General features: G+C 40.9%; 1 protein-coding gene across 1 annotated transcript in view; it reads left to right on the plus strand.

The window, feature by feature from the left end:
* The window catches only part of FRAS1 (Fraser extracellular matrix complex subunit 1), a 466621-nt gene that overhangs the window by 246514 nt on the left and 202361 nt on the right, over positions 1–17746 (plus strand). Inside the window, exons 17-19 of the mRNA XM_054485882.2 lie at positions 335–475; positions 1764–1940; positions 15261–15401. Coding sequence (XP_054341857.1) covers positions 335–475; positions 1764–1940; positions 15261–15401 — 459 coding nt within the window. The remainder of the gene's footprint in view (positions 1–334; positions 476–1763; positions 1941–15260; positions 15402–17746) is intronic.

Raw genomic sequence — 17746 nt, forward strand, 5'->3', positions numbered from 1 at the left:
CAAGACCTCAGTCTCCTCATCTATCAAATGTAGTTAATAATGCCTACCTCATAATGTTGTTAGGAAAATTAAAAGTGACAATGTGTAGAAAGTGCTTAGTACAAACACTAAATAAAGGGTAGCTAATAAGCAATATGTAGAGCATGGCTAAATGGTGGGTAAACGGCCATGTGGGCAGTTCTGGCAGTGTAACCAGCTCCTAACACATTTTCCCCTTGGTTTGGTGTGACATCCACAGGGGACTAAGAGTCCTAGGCTTGCGAAGCCCAGCCAGGAAGTGGGCGCTTTATTCACCCATGTCCCATGGTGTTCTCCCTCTCACTCTCTTCCTCAGTTTGTCATAACTCATGTGCCAGCTGCTCTGGGCCCACAGCCTCTCACTGTACAGCCTGCAGCCCCCCCAAGGCTCTGCGTCAAGGCCACTGTCTGCCCCGCTGTGGAGAGGGCTTCTACTCTGACCACAGAGTCTGCAAAGGTATCGTTGGTGTCACCATCATTCTTGAGAGGCTATCCCACAAGAACATAGATTTACTTTTTTTCAATAATATAACTTTCCAGTGTAACTTTTCTTCTAGTGTTTCTTTTATGGCTATCCATACATTATATGCATTTTTCAGTACAATAGTTTTGCAAAGGGTTAATCTGAAAAAATTTTATTTGAAAATTTGTGAAGACAAAGCGTTATGTTTTTTTTTCTGGCTGTTTTTAGAGGGAATATTAAATTAAACAAACTAGAACTCTTATTTCCTCCTTTCTCTGCTCTCTTACCTTTGCTAATGTTTTTCTTAGACTTCATTTTGTTTTTCCCTAAAGAATTTCTTTTTGGTAATGATACTGCTGAGCAAACTGAGAGTCACTAGCGATGCCTCTGGGCTCAGTGAAATGGAAAAATCTTAAATAGCTGTTTACCATAAAGGCTTTGGGCTGCTTGGGAGGGCAATATCATTTAAGCATTTTGAAACTAGAATATTGGGAACAAACACTTTATTTAAGTGAAATAAATGTATATTTATACATCAGAATTAAGTGAAATCAATGTATATTTATTTGTACATCAGGCACCTTAGAACACAGTTTGAGAATAGTTACAAGAACAACGTGTTTGAAACAGGAAAGCTGCAACAACTGTTTCGGAAGAGAAAATTTAGAGAATCTTAAACAACAGGAGAGTTAATTGTATTCAAATGTGGGCACCAGATAGTTTGACTACCTTATTTGGCTTTGCTTTTCACCAGTAGCCAGGGTAAGCAAAATACTGTCTAGAAAAGCAGGCTTTACCCAGAAAAATTCTAAGAGGAATTTGTTGCCTGGACCCCTATGTAGTTAGTGGGTGTAGGATGACTCATGGGTAATAACACAACCACCATTTTTGCAAAAGATACAGTAATGGCCTCCCTATGAATGGTTCTAAAAATCTACAATAAAAACCAAGGGCATAATGTTAAATCATCATTTAGCGAGGGTGTTTCTCTGGAGAACCAAGCCAATATTGTCCAGTTTGCTGTTTTTGCTCGTTTGTTTTTTTTGTTGTTGTCTAGCCCGACAGCCCTATGGGACCTGGGAGATGTGACTGGTTAACACCACCTCTCACTGTTCCTTTCACAAACATTATTGTCACTCTGTGCTTTGTATAGAACATTAGAAAAATAATATGCTGAAAGGCTGCATTTGGTGAACTTTTCTAAGTGGGTTTGATTTAATGAAAGATTTGCAACATATATTTGATCCTTAGATTATTTTCTGCATTTTATTTCCATTTGCAGCCTGTCACTCCTCTTGCCTGACTTGTATGGGTCCTGCGCCCTCTCACTGTACTGCATGTAAGAAGCCAGAGGAAGGACTGCAAGTGGGGCAGCTGTCTGGGGCGGGCATCCCCTCTGGCAAGTGTCTAGCCCAGTGTAGAGCCCATTTTTACTTGGAGAGCACTGGCATATGTGAAGGTAAGCATGGTTTGAGAAAGTGTTAGGTAGCCTCTGGGCTTACCTCTCGAGAGAGCCTGTGAAGTGGGACCAAAGCCAGGAAGACCTATGTTTCATTTTAGAATGGTTCCTAGATGCTTGTGAATAAAGCAGGAGACCAACGTGCAAAAGAGTAGCCCCCACCAATAGCCTCCCTCCCTTTGTGAACCATAGATGATCTTAAAGAGCTAATCCCTTCCACTCCACCTTTCCCAAGGTTCCATTCACAGAAGTCCCAGACAGAAATTCTTTCAGGGACCACTATGTATAGTTACAAAAGACTCAGAGCTCATTGTAGAATTTCATTTGTTATTTCTTCTAATTTGCTACTCTGAATATGAATTGGTCCCTTCAGGGCAAAATCTGGACTTCTGTCAAAATTTAGAAGTGATTTCTGCTGTTTGTCTTGGCATATCATCTACAGAGAATTGATGACATCCTGAATAAATAATTTGACTCAATAGCCAGGCCATCTATGAGTGGTTGAGGAGATGAAAGGGAAGGGTATAGTTTCCTTTCTGTTCCCACAAGTAGCTGCCTTGCTGTTGGGTGAATAGTTTGACTCTAAAGCTACCCAAAAAAAAAATCATTAATTTATATTTTTCATTGTAAACGTATGTTCATTAAAAAAATTTTATAATACACCCACTATCTAAACCCAATTGCGTGTTCCATTTTGTTATGATATCTGAGTCTTTTTTCATATTAATAGCTTTGTGTGTTTATATTTGTAACGTAACAGTAAGCATGCTGCAAATTCAGTTTTGTATCCTTCAAGTCTGCTCACTGAAGTGGCTTCCAATTCAATATACCCTCACAGTGAAACGTGGGTTTCAAGACTAGGTTAAAAGATTTCAGGCACAAGGTGTCATATGGCACAGCAGGAAGGATGCAGAATTGAAATGCAGAGACCCAGGGCCAGACACTTAACCTCTCTAAGTGTTTGCATTCACAGTGTTAGAATAGGCTGACACGTAGCCTTTTTGCCGGGCTCAAGGATGGTTAGGAGTGTCAAAGTGGCCGGTAAATTATAAAGCCCTCCTGCTCCGTGGGTGCAAACCTCCATCCATGTACTCAGGTGTCCTGGAACATGATGGGGAAGCCCCTGCTCCCTGGGTGGTTCCAGACTCCAGGGGATTTTCATGGTGCCCAGAAATTGAAGGGAAGGTCACCACTTTCCAGACATCCTGGTTTCTACCCATATATGCATTGCCCAACCTCTCTGTGGCCATTTAGACTCCTGCGGCTCTGTTTTTATAACCGCTTGTGGAATATGGGCATCATTGTTGCTGCCTAGTCCCAGTGCCGTCCCAAGGCACACGCCACATAGCCTTCCCCTGTGGTCTGGTTACTTCCAGGTGCCGAAGTGGAGGGTGATGTGGCTTTTTCCTTAGGGACCCCACAGACTCCGGTGGGAGGAGAGGTGCTGGGGAGCAAGGGGCGGAAAAAAGCATTTTTCTCCTCTGTTTAATTGCTTCTCCGTTCTCTTCCGTGGGTTTAGGTTTGCCAGACAAGCTTCCTCCACCACTTCCGCTTTCTGGCAAAACCTATATCCCCTAAAGAAAATTATTATAGTGCCTAGCCCTGCTTGATGTGAGGAAAGTACAAGGAGAAAATAGAAAGAGAAAGCATAACTTCTCTCTCCCTCCCTGCTTCTCTCTCTCTCTCTCTCTCTCCCGCATTTTACAGAAGTGTTTTTTGATTTGCTGGAATCTGTGAAACTAGTCTGCGTAGTTTTACACAGCCTTGAACTGTGCATCCTGAGGTTTTTAGTGGAAACCACAGAGGAATTAGACCTCCAGGAACACCAGTCTTTCCAAGAATTCAGAGAGATGCCACGTGAGACCCCTGGCTTTTGTGGCACACAGGTTGAAAGTAGAGAAGCTAGAAAAGCCCACAGGAAATTCCTCACTGTAGCCTGATGATTCTGGTTCTCCCGCTGGTACAGTGCTCACATGAAAAATCAAAGTGACATCTTCCTACACCACTCAGCTCAGTTAGGTGCTTCTGACAATTTTGAGCACCACATTAAACATTCAAAAATGGGGAATTCCGAGTGCGTTCAGAAATAGTTAGAATTGTAAATAAATAAAAATTAGAGTGACCAGGGTTTTTTAGCCCAGAAAATAATATCACCATTTATTTGATACCCACCATGAGCCAGGCACTGTGAGAAGTGCCTTACTGGTTTTGCTCACTTAGTCTCAATGCCAACCTTATGGGGTCAGTAGGACAACTGTTGTCCAGGAGCAGAAACTGAGGCTTGAGGAAGTTGAGGTTGTGATGTGCTCAAAGTCATGTAGCCAGCACAGAGTAGAATCCAGTGGGAATCTAAGTCCAGTATCCAGTATCCGTGCTACAAACCATCACACTACTGTATTCCAGTGGCTGAAGAGTTCAAGGTGGTACAGCTCCTAGTCTCCATTCCATACAGGAGAGAAGCACAGCATACTAATGCTTCAGGATTAGAGCATCTTACATTTAAGAAAACATCCTTGACAAAGGGAAGGTTTCTGGGAAACCCTTTATACAGGCACCTTTAAAAAGATTAGAATCTGACTTGGTGCGGTGGCTCACACCTGTAATCCCAGCACTTTGGGAGGCCAAGGCAGGTGGATCACCTGAGATCTGGAGTTTGAGACCAGCTTGGCCAACATGGTGAAACCCCATCTCTACTAAAAATACAAAAAATTAGCTGGGCGTGGTGGCGCATGCCTGTAGTCCCAGCTACTTGGGAGGCTGAGGCAGGAGAATTGCTTGAACTCAGGGGACGGGGATTGCAGTGAGCTGAGATCACACCATTGCTCTCCAGCCTGGAGTTAACAAAACTTCGTCAAAAAAAAAAAAAAGAAAGAAAACGTTAGAATCTAATTCTGCCAGAATGGTTTAATTGTGGTCCCATGTGAAAGGACTGAATTGACCTCTTGAGTCCCTTGTAGCCCTGTGACTTTATGCTCGTTAACATAATATTATTAGGTATCATACATATAGCTCTCTACTCACGTTTATTAGCAAATCCCTGTGCAGTCTCACTAGGTAGGTTGTTGTACTCAATTTACAAGTGATGAGAATGTGGCAGAAAGAGGTTAATTGAGTTGCCTAAGATTCCATTGGGAAACTGAGCACAACTACCAATTGTTTCCAACCTTACCTGAGTGTTATGTGTGCTGATTGATGTATTTCCTGTCAGTCATCCCATATCTCTGGAAACCTTTCTGCTTTCCCATAATCTGTTCTGTTTTCAATTCTGCTGAAGTGCTGTCTATGAATCAGGCCTGGGAGTCCTATGAGATTGCACTGGGCTCTTCTTCCCACATCTTCCCAGAAATATCCTTGCCTCTCTGCAGAATATTAAAAAGGTTAGATGGGCGTTGTGTGTACGTGTGTGCGTGTGAGTGTGTGCGCACATATGCACTATTGAGGGTTTCTTTTATAGCACCTTTAGTTTCAAATGCTTTCTGTAAGGAAGAGAGAAACAACTGTTTTCTAGAACTCTCCTTCTTCCTTTCTTTGAGACTACAGGACAGAGTGATTAGACTATTACTGCAGCTAATAAAAGCGAGAGACAGATTCGTTATAGGAAGAAGCAATTTACTTAGACACTGAAGTGGTGTCAGAAGTTATCATAAAAGTTTTTACTTTGAGCCACACAACAAACCCTAGTGCAGGATGAAAAAACAATACTATAGATATTTGACTAAAATCTGAGTCTGTGATGAGAGGACAAAAAAATTTAAAATTAACAGTGATCAAAAGTAACACTACTTATTGGAAGCTGGAGGACAGTCTGTCTTTATTCATTCCTCCGGCAAATGATTGTTGAGTGTCTCCCAGGTGCCAGGCATTTCTAGGCACTGCGAATATACTAGCAAATGGGTCAAATGAAAAGTCCTTTTCTCATGGAACTTATATTTTAGTGAGAGAAACAGATAATAAATAAGAATGAATGAATGAATAACAGTAGCAGCAACAAAACCCATGGATGCTGGTCTGTGCTCGGAAGCCCCCAGCAAGATAATGGAGGAGAGAGGAATGGGCCAATGTGGCTAGAAAGCAGAAGAGCTCTGGTAATATGGGGATGGCCACTTGTATGCATTTGTCCTGTGCTTTGGCTCATCAAAAAAAAAATGAACTGGGTGCTTCAGAAAGCAGAACTTTGACTTCATGTTTCTTTTTCCGCTAGGCCTCTATGTTTCCAAAGTGTGGCTAGAATTGCTGGCACAAAAGAGGGTTTGTTGCTAATTGTAAAAGATTGGAGACATTTTCAATAATCAATCCTAATTGTGCACATTTATTAAATATTACTACTGAGTATTAGCAAAAAGAATTGTAGTAATTTCATCAAGTTGATCTCACCAGTTTAGCTGAGTGTTTGCTAGCACTGATAGATTCAAGTAACTTCATAAAAAAGCAAGCCCAAACCCAAGAAATACACATCAGCCCCCTGCACAAAAAAACTAAACAAATTACAACAAATTAATAAAAACCTGCGTCCTCCAAAACAACATCAGAAAAACATTTTTTACTTTTTTATCAGTCTTCCTTCACTGATTCCCATGCCTCTGTGGGTGTGAATCTAGATGACTTCTGCAGGGGGAACCAAGTAAAGAATGATTTAGCAATGAGGGATCCTGGGTTCTAATATAGGACATAGTTGCCCAGAACTTATTTACTTACTTTCTTTTCATTTAAGCTCAGATTCCTTTTTTTTTTTTTTTTTTGCATGTCACACTAGAGCTTTACAATTTAATTTCAGGCCAGGCCATCCAATTAATAATGCAGCTCAGTCGCCATTAAACAATTTGGCAGTGGTGACTGAGACTGGATATGAACATGGTCAGGATGATTAGATTAGCCATGTAATTGCCCCAATTCTGTGGTAAATTAATAATGGAGTCTTTCAATTTCCATGCAGTTCAGCATGAGGATTAAATATAATTTTGAAGACATTACAAGTTTTTATTTAAAAAATGAACTCTGTACAACAATAATGAGTTTTACTTACACATTGTCTAATTTATTATCTCAGAAGAAACACAGTGTTTTAAGAAAGAATGCAGAGATAATAAACATCACAGCAGTCCCATCCCTGCCTTTTCATTGTACTTAGATTGGTGATGGAGCTTTGGTCAGGGATTTATCAGGGGAATTTCAGCAACTAAATGTTTCCAGCCTCCTAGGGCTGGGTCTTACCGCACAGAGCAAAATTGCACAAAATTGCTACAGGTTTAGTATCAGTTTTTAAAAAAATGATTCACCAGTTATTTTGGTCAATTAATTAACTTGGTTTAGGTGAATGGGAAGAAATAAAGCATGCTCTGTGTATTTTGATCATTTAGTTGTTGCTAAGACTCACCAAAGGCCTCAAGGCAAAGAGTTTTAATTAAAGAAATATGTGGGCAGGAATCTGCCTGCACAGCTTAAGAGTACATTACCGTTTATGAAGTTGGAATTCTCTTACATTAATTGGATTAAGCATATGGAATCTATATTAAGCAATGCCTTTTAATGTAGTCCTTAGAGTGCTGACATGCGCTATACAAATAGGTGCCTTCTGGTAATGTTCAGTCTTCTTCACTTTCCCCTTCTTGCTTTTATAGCATGGGTGTGCCAGGCTTTGGGGATAGAAAGATGAAAAAACTACAAGCCATGCCTGAAGGAAAGCATGATCAACTAGGAGAGACTGATGTCTAAGCAAATAATTAAAAGAGCGTGACACATGCCGTAATAGCAGTAGTCACAAGGGACCAAAATAGCACAAAGTAGACTGGCTCTGTCTAGGAGAGAAGGTAGTGAGGAAAGATTTGTAGAGGGAAAACTTTCCATGATTAAGCCTTTGAAGGATTAATGGGAGTTCACCAGGTGAAGAAGGCGAGAAAGGGCATTCTAGGCCAAGAAAACAGTAAGTGCAAAGGCGTATTTGGAGAAGTACAACGTGTTTGGTATTCTTACAGTATAAAGTCCAAAAGAAGAATTGTGTAGAATGACACGAGATGCAGGGTGTGTGTAGGACATTACATGAAGTACTTTATGTGCCGTGCTAAGGAGTTTAGAGTTCACACTGTTGTTACTGGTAAACTATTAAAAGATTTTAAGTACGGAAAAAATTTGGTCAATTCAGATTTTATAAAGATCTGTCTGGTGGATGTGTGGCAGATAAGTAGGCAGAAACAGGGTAGGGCTGGTTAGGAAGCTGCTGCACTAACCCAAGTCATGAATGATGTTGAAGATCCTTATTAAGGGGCTGTGGGAAGGTGGGATAGATTTGACAGAAATTTAGGAAGTAAAATCAACAGAGCTTAAATGGGTTGTGGTGACAGAAAAGTAAAAGTGTAGGGTAACTCCAAGGTTTCAGCATGAGTAACTTGGTGAAAGGTGGAGCTACCAAGTGAGATAGGGAATACAAAAGAAATAGCAGGTAGGGGAGTAGAACGTGGGGTTGGGGATAGATAGTGAGTAAAGTTTCGGACTGATGTCCACAATTTACATTAAGTGCATATGGGATGAACTTAGAAGTAGATGCAGAGTAGTATTTTGGAAGTGAGAAATATGAGATACTTTTGAAACAACCAAGAAAAGATATCTCCTAGATAGTAGATTTATGTGATCAGAGTTCAGGATAAAGGCCAAAGCTGTACACATAAATTTAGGACTTACCAGCATGGAGGTCATCATTAAATCTATGGAAAAGTTTGCCCAAGAGTAAGAAAAGGAAGGATAAAGGGTGGAACTGGGGAAAGCTTCAATATTTATGAGGTGGTTAGAGAAACAGGCTGAAAGAAATTTTCAAAGGCAGAAGAATTAGATAAGTATGATGCCAATGCTTCCATCCATCTATCCACCCCCCCACACACCTACCTGGCCATCCATTTAGTCAGCAGAAATTCATTTATTGAGAATTTATGACATGACAGGGACAAGGGACTGTGATGGCACTGCAGGGATCATAGAGATGAAAAAGACATGATTTTTACTCTTAAAGAATTTCTAATCTAGTCAGAATGAGAGACTGGGGATGTTAAATCATGTTCATTTAAAAAAAGAAAACACAAAAAGACTGAGCACAGTGGCTGACACCTACAATCCCAGTGGTTTGGGAGGCTGAGATAGAAGGATTGCTGGAGGCCTGAAGTTTGAGGCTTCAGAAGTCTATGATCATGCTGCTGAACTCCAGCCTGGGTGACAGAGCAAGACCCTTTCACCAAGAAAAAACAAAAAACACAAAGTAACAAGAAGAAGGAAAAGGAGGGTGAGGGTAAGGGGGAGATCAATTTTGATTAACTTTACTCATTTCAATTTTTAGCCCTTATCACAGTACTCCCATTGTGAGTCTAGAGGATTTTGATATCTACATCATATTTTGAAAGACGCACCCCCCCCTAAAAATTTGTTTTTGACACGAAAAGTCAGGAAATTTTGTATGATATGAAAGTAGGGACACTTTATCACTTTTCTTGTATCATTAAAAAGAAAAACAATAGTAGTATCGGTTGTTTGAAATATACATGGCAAATAGAATGAATAAAAATTGATATGTTTAATTATTTTAGGTACAGTTTTTGCTGAAGTCAGGTTGACTGGACTTTATAGTCATCTAAAGACAATTTTTAGTGCTTAAGCAGCTCACTTACGCTTTTTCAGAACTATACATACTTAGCCATCAACTGGAAAGCCAGTCTCTAAAAATGAAGTATTGCATGGAGGAATTATTCATAGAACTTCTTTCAGATATCTCCCATATACGCTCTGTAATGGGTTCAGTCTTCCTTGAAGGATTTTAGACTTCAGACAGAACTCCTGCTATGAAATCAGCTTCCATAGAATGATTAAGCCTCATATAAGTCACTGAAATAGTGTCGATATTTCCAAAACCAGCACGGAATTGAAATTTCATGACTTTTTTTAAAGGATGCAGATGTTAATGCCTGTACTTGCAGAAACAGAGCATTACAGAGAAAAAAGATACTTTAAGAGGATCGTCATCCAGCGTATTCTTTTCCCTCTGTACCCACAGCAACTAACCAGTTCATTATCTAGTTAGTTCTTAAACATTTCCAATGAAGTCTTCTGAAGACTGTCATGGCAATGTTCGTTGGAGCTTATTTCTAAAATCTAGTGGATGCAAAGGGACTTTCTTCTGGACTTCTTGGCCCACAAGCCTTTCAACTTGTTTGTCTTCTTTACTTTCCTGTTGTACATAATTGAAAAATAACCTCTGTGCACATTGAGTAAGGCTATTAAATTCATTTTGTGACCAAATGAAATGAAATGTTTGTACTCATAATGCATTAATTAATCTTTCTCCAGTTTTCAATTCCACAGTGATACACTTTGATTTCCTATTTATTAAGGAGGTATAACAGGAAGAGCTAGGGATTTTAGCAATCTTGTAAAGTCTGATATAAACCTAATGGTATCATCAGACATATATTTAGGTGTGCAAAAATGTGTTGCTTCAAGATGCTTCCCCCATATTATCCTGCAAAGCTTTGTGTTAACAATATTATTTAGCTGTGTTTTAAAGTATTGCCACCTCACTTTCCTTTACATACTATTTCATTTTGTGTTAAACATGTCTTAAATAAGGTGCTAAAGTATATCCTTCTTTTATAATAATATTTTCTTAAACATCAGTTTATTCATTTTTTAAGAGGAGTCTGAAAATACTTGGGAAAAAATTCCTAACTGTGAAACCATGCCCAAGAATTTTGAGGGCCCATCTAAAACTTTAATTTGGGAAGATTGTGTTAACTCACATGCAGTAATATTAAAAAATGACTCGTATGGTTTAATTATAGACTGGGCACCAAAGGGCTATTTAAAAAACAATTGCTCCTCTGGCAGAAGGGAATGCCTGGAGGCTACTTATTTTATTTATCAGGAGAACGAGAATCATCATCCTACTTTGCATAGGAGGATCAGCTCATTCTTTCCCTTAAAATGGGAAGATAAAGGCATTACCCCCCTCAGGCCTCGTATGATACTCCCCATTCTGAGCCCAGAACACCCAGAACTTTGGAAATTGGCTATTGCCATATCTGGACTGCGAGTATGGGAAGGAAAAACTATTCTGACTGTTGTTCCCACTACCATCCCACTCTCTCAGTATCAATGTAGACCCAGACATTCTGCTTTACTTACCTCCAACCTGACTGTTCCCATACAGAGTTGTGTTAAGCCTCCTTACATGCTGTTAGTAGGAAATATCAAAATTTGGATGAATAATCAAACTGTCCAATGCATTAAGTGTCATCTATACACTTGTATTAACTCCCATTTTGACTCCAGGAAAAGTGTAATGTTGGTTCGAGCTTGAGAAGGAATCTGGATTCCGGTAACTTTACCTAGACCTTGGGAATCCTCCCCCTCAATACATTTAATTAATGAAGTGCTACAGCGAATTCTAAAAAGATCTAAGAGATTTGTTTTCACTTTAATCGCTGTTATCATGGGCCTAATTACAGTCACTGCAATGGCCACCACTGCTGGAATGGCGTTACACCAATCCATTCAAACGGCTCATTTTGTTAATGATTGGCAAGCCAGTTCCACCCAAATGTGGAATTCTCAACAAGGCATCTATCAAAAATTGGCAAATCAAATTAATGATTTAAGACAGTCTGTTATTTGGCTTGGAGATTGGGTAGTGAGTCTCGAGCATCACATGCAAATGCAGTGCAATTGGAATACTTCGGATTTCTGTATCACCTCGTATTCCTATAACGAGACTGATCATTCATGGGAAATGGTCAAAGGACACCTTCTAGGTAGGGAAGATAATTTATCATTGGACATAACTAAATTAAAGAAACAAATTTTTGAAGCCTCTCAAGCTCACTTATCCATTGTGCCTGGAGCTAAGGCGTTAGATCAGGTGGCAGAAAATCTTTATGGATTAAACCCCACGACTCGGATTAAGTCTATTGGGGACTCCACTGTAGTAAATTTTGTTATTATATTTCTCTGTTTAATCAGCTTGTTTTTAGTGTGCCAGAACAGTCAAAGAATCCTGCGTCAAAATCGAGAGAACGAACAAGCCTTCATTGCCATGGCACATTTATATAAAAAGAAAGGGAGAGATGTTGTGGGAAGTCAGGGACCCCAAACAGAGGGACCAGCTGAAGCCATGGCAGAAGAATGTGGATTGTGAAGATTTCATGGACATTTATTAGTTCCCCAAATTAATACTTTTGTAATTTCTTAAGCCTGTCTTTACTGCAATCTCTAAACATAAATTGTGAAGATTTCATGGACACTTATCACTTCCCCAGTCAATACCCTTGTGATTTCCTATGCCTGTCTTTAATCTCTTAATCCTGTCAGCTGAGGAGGATGTATGTCACCTCAGGACCCTGTAATAACTGCGTTAACTGCACAAATTGTACAGCATGTGTGTTTGAGCAATATGAAACCTGGGCACCTTGAAAAAAGAACAGGATAACAGCAATTGTTCAGGGAATAAGAGAGATAACCTTAAACTCTGACCGCCGGTGAGCCAGGTGGAACAGAGCCATATTTCTCTTCTTTCAAAAGCAAATGGGAGAAATATCGCTGAATTCTTTTTCTCAGCAAGGAACATCCCTGGGAAAGAGAATATGCGCCTGGGGGTGGGTCTCTGAACTGGGCATGCGCATCTCTTGTGGTCGAGACTGCAGGGGTGAAATAGACCCCAGTCTCCCATAGCGCTTCCAGGCTTATTAGGAAGAGGAAATTCCCACCTAATAAATTTTGGTCAGACCAGTTGATCTCAAAACGCTGTCTCCTGATAAGATGTTATCAATGACAATGGTGCCCGAAACTTCATTAGCAATTTTAATTTCGCCTCAGTCCTGTGGTCCTGTGGTCCTGTGACCTCGCCCTGCCTCCACTTGCCTTGTGATATTCTATTGCTTTGTGAAGTACTTGAGGTCTGTGACCCACACCCTATTCATATACTCCCTCCCCTTTTGAAACTCCCTAATAAAAACTTGCTGGTTTCACAGTTTGTGGGGCATCATGGAACCTACTGACATGTGATGTCTCCCCTGGACGCCCAGCTTTAAAATTTCTCTCTTTTGTATTCTGTCCCTTTATTTCTCAAGCTGGCCAATGCTTAGGGAAAATAGAAAAGAACCTACGTGAATATCGGGGCAGATTCCCCAATAATAGGGCTGTTTTATAATCTTAAAAAACAAAATTTAATTTAAGAAAAAGAACGTTAATTAAAAATACGGGTCTCTAGGTTCTGTTTATCATATAGTAAAAAATACTCTTGAATAAAGCTCTGTAGTATATCCAGGGATGATGATCAAAATATTTATTGACCAGTAAGGCAGGGGCACTGCCCAGTGAGAATGGCATTGACCTCAGTTCAGGAGCAGAGTCCTGGGAATCTCCTGGTATGGATATTAGCCTGTAGGTGTCAGGCTATGAGTGGGGCAGGGTGCTAGGGGTGGGGTCAAGGCTGCAGCAGAGCACTGGAAGGCTTAGGGTAACAGCCATATACCAACCTGCATGGAAGTAGTTCAATACTTTAACCACCAGTACTGATGAACCAGGACATCCCAGCTGAACATTAGCTCCATATATATATTAAAGATTCTATGTTACATTTTATTAGGGGTTGGTGGCAATGGAGATCTCAGTGGTAAAAAATCACTTCTGGTCCTTCCAAGCCAGCTGAGGCACAGTGAATGTACTCAGAGGGTGTCTCTGCAGTCTGGTGGATCTTGTCCATTGGGCAGAAGATGGCCTGAAATGCATGGGGTTATCTGCATGAAGAACCAGGTCTTTGTCTTACTCATCATTGTATCCCCACTACGTGAAGCTACTTGAGGCTCAATGACAAATGAATGATTGGAGATAAATGGCTGGTTGTTTTAACATGTAGTTTTTATTATTCTGATGTGTTGAGGCCAGAAGATCAGGAGACTGTTGCCATTGAAAAGTTTGTTACTCACAGCTTCGAAGAGGAAGGGGCACCTCATGGCATAAAGGTCCACAAAGGGGAGCACCAGGGTCAGTCAGGAGGGAGAGGTGATGGGGGGAACATGGGCAAGAGACTTTATTCTAATGTCAGTAGAAAGGAATGGGTGAAGTAGGGTAAGCAGGCTTAGGATTGGCTAGTTGGGATAATTACAGTGGTCTGTGAGGTATAGCGACTGTCTCTAGTTGTCTAGTACCTGGCCCCAAGGCAGAAGAATAGTAGCCTGGAGTGTAAGAGTATGATAAGGGAGGTGGTGGGAGTGTGAGTTCTGGATTAGTTAGTTTGCATATGAAAGGCATGCTCCCAAGGAAATCATTTACTATCTCCAGGAATATAGCCCTGGGAGGGCCAGTCTCTCCAAAATCTGCTTGGTTTCAGATGTCAAAGAATCAAAAATATAGAAAATAAAAAGGCATGATTAAGACAATGGCTACCCTTGAGAAGTCATGCAACTATCCCCTTTATCATTAAAGGTCCGATGAAAGCAAGCAGAGATGTTTTCTTTCTCTTTGCCTTTAGTCTCTTTTCACCTGTGGGTTGTTCTAACATAGCACTTAATGTTAAGGCTTATAGCCAAGATTTATTAAGCCCTTACTACGTGTCCAGCACTATCCTAAGAATTCACATGCTTCAGCCCAATTAGTGTCCACAACACCCCATGCAGTATGTTCTGTTTGGATCCTTGCTTTATAGATGAGGAAGCAGGAGCCTTGAGAAATGAGTTAGTCAAAGTCACATAGAGCTATGCTGTGATGCTCTTATTCTCTGTGCTATACTCTGTCTTTCATTCATTCTATTTCAGTAGCTTGCTTGGGTGTCTGTTGTAGCAACTAGTTTGAGCAGCTCAACATGTTGGGCAATTCTCATCTGTGTATGCCCAGTCTCCATCATAGAGTAGGCACTTTATAAACCTATGTGAAATCAATAAGTGAAGCTCTCACCAGCTTTTCTCTTTGATTTGAGCAACCCGATAAGCAGCAGAGTATCTAGTGATAGAGAGCTGTCCCAAGGGAGGGAGAACTGTTTTCTGGCTTCCTGTTTTTTATTTGACATTCTCTGAGAATGGGAACTTGGGAAGAAAGAAATGTATGATTCTGTAAATGTTTATTTCTGTTTTGAGGCACATGTGCTTTACTTAATCTGGGTTCCACAAATGCTTGCTTTGCAGGAGATTGCCTTTAGAGAGAAGTGTGTGAGATGTGCAGCCTGTCCCTGGGAAAACCAAGTGAATGTACAGAACATACTCTGACCCAGGAATGTTAATGGGAAAGATAGAGTTACTGTCTGTGTCACGTGGGGCTTTCCTGATTGTCTCCTTTGCTTTATCTTTCCCACAGCTTGCCACCAGTCCTGTTTCAGATGTGCAGGGAAAAGCCCACATAACTGCACAGACTGTGGGCCTTCCCATGTGCTGTTGGATGGGCAGTGCCTCTCCCAGTGCCCAGATGGCTACTTTCACCAGGAAGGTAGTTGCACAGGTGAGTAAGTAACGTGCTGGGGCATGTTGCCTATGACCATGTTTTGTCTTCAGAGCATAGCCAGACACTGTAATTAGGAACCTTGTCATACCGGGGCCTAAGATTCAGCTGTAAATCCTTGTCTTGAACTTACAGGTTCAAAGTATAGAGGGAGGGGAACAAGTGAAATTTAGTTCTTCCAGTAAGGAAGCATGGAAATGAAACATTAGAATCAGCTTTACCCTAGAAACTATAATATTTGAATAAACTCTGAACTTGGTTTTCTCTTGCCTGGAAGACGATGATCTGAATAAATAACTCCTGTCATGCACTAAATAATGACCTTTATTTCCTAAAAGAACTAGAACTTAGTTCAGCATAAGTCTTTGTTGCTATGGCTTAAAGAGAGAGAGAGAGAGAGACAGAGAGAGAGAGAGAGATAGGGTTCTACTGTTGCCCAAGCTGGAGTGCAGTGGTGTGATCACAGCTCACTGCAACCTCACCTCGGCCTCCTGGGCTCAAGCATTCCTCCCACCTCAGCCTCATGAGTAGCTGAAACCATACATATGTGTCACCATGCTTGGCTAATTTTTTATTGTGGGAAAAAGTGTTGCCCAGGCTAGACATGAACTCCTGGGCTCAAGTGATCCTCCCACCTTGGCCTCCCAAAGTGCTGAGATTACAGATGTGAGTTACTGTACCCAGCCTGTGGCTTTTTTAAAAAGTTTAAAAGTTTATGTTTCTGATTATTAAAAAGATATGTGCTCATTGTAGAAGGATTGAAAGTTCAGAATAGGAAAAATAAATGGGGCTTTGGGGATAAAGATAACTGATTATGCCACATCTTAGAAGCAACAAATATTACCCTGGTGATAGATTCCTTTTTGATCTACTTTTTATGCATGCTGTTACATAATTGAGAATAAATTAGAGCTATACTTTTTTATATTTTTTTCAAAACATAAAGTCATAAGCAATTTTCTTTTTTTTTTTTTTTTTTTGATACGGAGTCTTGCTTCGTCACCAGGCTGGAGTGCAGTGGCGATCTCGGCTCACTGCAACCTCTGCTTCCCAGGTTCAAGCAATTCTCCTGCCTCAGCCTCCTGAGTAGCTGGGATTACAGGTGCGTGCCACCATGCCCAGCTAATTTTTCTATTTTTAGTAGAGACAGGGTTTCACCATATTGGTCAGGCTGGTCTCGATCTCGTGACCTCATGATCCACCCGCCTCAGCCTCCCAAAGTGCTGGGATTACAGGCATGAGCCACCGTGCCCAGCTGTCATAAGCAATTTTCTATGTGATAAAAAGTTATACGTACAGATACGTGTGTGCATATTTATCGTTTTCATGGCTGCATATTATTCTATTTCTTTTTCTTTTTTTTGAGAGATGGATTCTCAGTCTGTCACCCAGGATGGAGTGCAGTGGCATGATCGTAGCTCACTGCAGCCTTGAACTCCTGGGCTCTGGTTATCCTCCTACCTTAGCCTCCCAAGTAGCTGGAACTATAGGCATACACCACCATGCCCAAGTAATTTTTTTTAATTTTTTTATAGCGACAGGGTCTCACTTTGTTCTCAGGCTTGTCCTGAGCTCCTGGCCTCAAGCAATCCTCCCTCTTCAGCATCCCAAAGTCGTGGGATTACAGGTGTGAGTCACTGCATCTGGCTCCATTTCTTTTCACATAAGAAATGAAATTTGGCAACTGGGACACTTGAGGACACTAGGGAGATCTTTTACTTTCTCCCTCTTAATGAGGTACTGCTCTGGTTATCAATTGTTGCCTAATAAACCACCCCAAATTTGTGGCTTAAGACAACAATTGTTATATTTCCCAGTTCTGAGGATTGCTGGGCAGCTCTTTCTTCAGATCCTACAGGTGGGCTCTTCATTGACATGTCTGTCACCTGGGTTGGTCAACAATCTCTTACTCTATGAGGCCTCTTCTCGTGGCTAATTGTACTTCCTCATGGCATGGCAATCTTAGCCAGTCAGTCTTCTAATGTGTCAGCTGTCTTCTCCTGGAATGAGTATTTCAAGAGACCTAAGCAGAAACTGCCAGCTGCCTATCACCTAACCTAAGAAGTCTCACTGTCACTTCTGCTATGTTCTGTTGGTCAAAGCAAGATAACCCATATTTGAGTGGGTGAAGGAACAGAATACACCTCTCAGTGGAGGAATGGCTTATGCACACAGTTAGGGATGGATTTGATTATCTTCATCATGGAGACAAGCTACCTTGGGTGTTAATGCACTTGTATGGAATCAAGCATTTCACACAGGTAACTGTGCACTTCCCAGCCCCACTTTCCCCGGGCTACAGCAGAATAGAGCAAAAGGAGATGGAGGTATTTACTTCCTTCTTT

Source organism: Pongo pygmaeus, chromosome 3, assembly GCF_028885625.2.
Source record: "Pongo pygmaeus isolate AG05252 chromosome 3, NHGRI_mPonPyg2-v2.0_pri, whole genome shotgun sequence".
In the NCBI taxonomy this organism is placed as follows: domain Eukaryota; kingdom Metazoa; phylum Chordata; class Mammalia; order Primates; family Hominidae; genus Pongo; species Pongo pygmaeus.